The sequence below is a fragment of the Trachymyrmex cornetzi genome, unplaced genomic scaffold, assembly GCF_001594075.2.
Source record: "Trachymyrmex cornetzi isolate Tcor2-1 unplaced genomic scaffold, Tcor1.1 scaffold1904, whole genome shotgun sequence".
Taxonomy (NCBI): domain Eukaryota; kingdom Metazoa; phylum Arthropoda; class Insecta; order Hymenoptera; family Formicidae; genus Trachymyrmex; species Trachymyrmex cornetzi.
The window spans coordinates 58105-60705 of NW_017296533.1; the positions used below are offsets into that span (position 1 = coordinate 58105).

General features: G+C 34.4%; 1 protein-coding gene across 1 annotated transcript in view; it reads right to left on the minus strand.

Annotated features, from left to right (window-relative positions):
- LOC108759514 (probable ascorbate-specific transmembrane electron transporter 1) overlaps window positions 1–1696 on the minus strand; it is a 47296-nt gene extending 45600 nt beyond the window's left edge. The window contains exon 1 of the mRNA XM_018504997.1: window positions 1446–1696. Coding sequence (XP_018360499.1) covers window positions 1446–1661 — 216 coding nt within the window. The 5' untranslated portion in view covers window positions 1662–1696. The remainder of the gene's footprint in view (window positions 1–1445) is intronic.
- Between the last annotated feature and the right edge of the window lie 905 nt (window positions 1697–2601).

The window sequence follows — 2601 nt, forward strand, 5'->3', positions numbered from 1 at the left end:
AAATACTTTCGCATGCGGCTTACTCACCGGACTTGGCTCCGTCCGATTACTACTTATTTGCATCAATGAGACACGCACTTGCTCAGCAGCGCTTCACTTCTTACTAAGATGTACGAAAATGGCTAGATGACTGGTTTGGCTCAAAAGAGCAACATTTTTTTGGCGTGGCATCCACAAATTATCAGACAGGTGGAAAAAATGTACAGCTAGCGATGGGTAATATTTCGCATAAAATATTTTTTATCATTTTCATGCAGTAAACGTGTATTTTCTATTAAAAAATTCCGGTTTCATATATTTACATACCTGGTACTCGATTCTAAAGACAGGTACTCCATTGTATCTTGCTGATGGGCTGAAGTTCTATTCGAGACCTCGTGACACATCTCGTGTCTCCCCTCTCGATCCCGTGGTACCGAACTGCAGAACATCAGCTTATCAGCACTCTTTTGCATACGCAGCCTCCTTGCTCTGGAATTCTCTACCTAGAGCGGTCAGAGAATCTGAGTCCCTCACTTCTTTTCGCCATGCTCTCTTCTGTCATCTGAGGCGTCGCGTCGTGTGAAAACTCGACAGGACTGATCGAGTACTTTAACTTCTTTCTCTATTCTTTTCTTTTCTTTTTACCTTTATTATTATCTTTATAATCACTCTCTACTATTATTATTATTCTTTATTATTATTATTATTATTATTATTGCTATTATCATAACTATTAATTATCTCTTATTTTATGTTATTGTTACAGTTTATAATCGTTATTTTTGTTGTTGTTACTACTATTGTAAACTATATTGTTGAATAGTTCTTAAAGGATTTACCCTAGAACTGAAATAAACGCTCAATTAGTCAATCAATCAATTTCTTTCTCCCTCTTGCCTCCTCCCCCCCTCCGTCACGAATCAAATCTTATTCCCGAAACCTTTCAACGAGCTAATTCGCGAATAAAGTTTACGGTTGTTTCAGTCTAGTAACTGAGAAGTAAAACTAATTAGAATCCCATTCAAGATGCAATGTTTCGCCTGCAGTCACTGCGCATAAAAGATGAGCAAAATTTGAATCTTTTATTTATAATTTACTGAACAAAAACAGGACATTAAATGGACCAAACTGTATTTAATAGTAATCTATTAGTTAATTAGACATCTATTAGTTAGACATAGATACCTATTAGTTAATTTACACAATAACTGGGCTGGTGTCTACGCAATTTGCATATATTTTTAGAGGAAAACCTGCTTTAGTTATTAAATAAAACTCTATCAAATGGTTGTGTACTTCCTACACAATATTATTACATCTAATGAAAATATAGTAATACTAGACAGTAACTGGATAATTGTCTAAAACTATTTATATTTCTATCAAGGATATGTAGGACTTTAAAATTAATAAAAAACGAGAATGGAGATTAAATGTGTACTACATAGGCATAGAATACTTACACCGATAGTGCAGAGGATTACATGTACATTTGTTACGGAATATTCCTTTGCTGCGTGATATACAACATATAACGTCACCAATACAATCAGTATATGGTTAATCGTATCCATTGTAGAAAAAATTATACGTTGAGCAGTCGAATTTGGCTTCCTATTTCCGGAACTTACGATACCTTCAGTAGAATCTTTATGTAGAAACCATGATTTAGTTCCCATTGATTGAAGTGGAAATCCGCCGTTGTTTTTATTCATTATTGTTCTGTAATATATATGATTTGTTACTATAGTATTATGGCTAATAATCAGTCGAAAGAATTCGTAATGCTGTATGAGAATATGTATCATCGCCAATATAACAACAGCCAGATATCGTCATACACAAAGAAAGTTGAATACGACAATGATGGCGCAGTGTGCTCGAACTTTTTTTAACCCCTTCAGTCCTAATTTTATTGGAACCATATTACAAATTTTTATTAATTCATTTCATGCGCATTTTAATAAGTTATTGATACTAAATAATTTTTTTCAAAACATCAACTATATTTTCAACATATACGTTATTACATACATCACATTCCAGTTGATGTCAATAGAATAAAATTCCAACCGTTAATATCTTCAAATTTGATGTTACAATATACGCAAGGTGGGGTGCGTTCAGGAATTACGCCTAGATAACTCTGGAGTGCTCTAGTGTAGGGATGGGCGATGTTCCATCGATTATACAAAAATCGGAGTTTTTTCCGCTCAATAATTGATGCTTGATTCGATATTTCAAAATTCGATTAATCGGTACATCGATCTTCTTTTTAATGATATCGATTATGGTTGGCTCTCATTAGGTGCATCCAGAAGCACGACCGCTCATTGAGCGCTCATTGAGCTTTTGTATCTGTTTGGTCTATATTTTTCGATCTAATGGAAATGCCAATCAGATGCAAGAGCTCACTGAGCGCTCAGTGAGCGGTCGTGCTTCTGGATGCACCCATTGATCTACCCAAAGATATAACTATCCAAGGGTTCTAGATTTATTAGAGACTAGAGAGGCAGGCCCTAGCAGGCATTTAATTTATTTATGAAACAATTTTCTCATTACTAGTAAATATTTTTGGTAACCAAGAAATTGCTTTCTGAAATAAAAATTATATTTTAT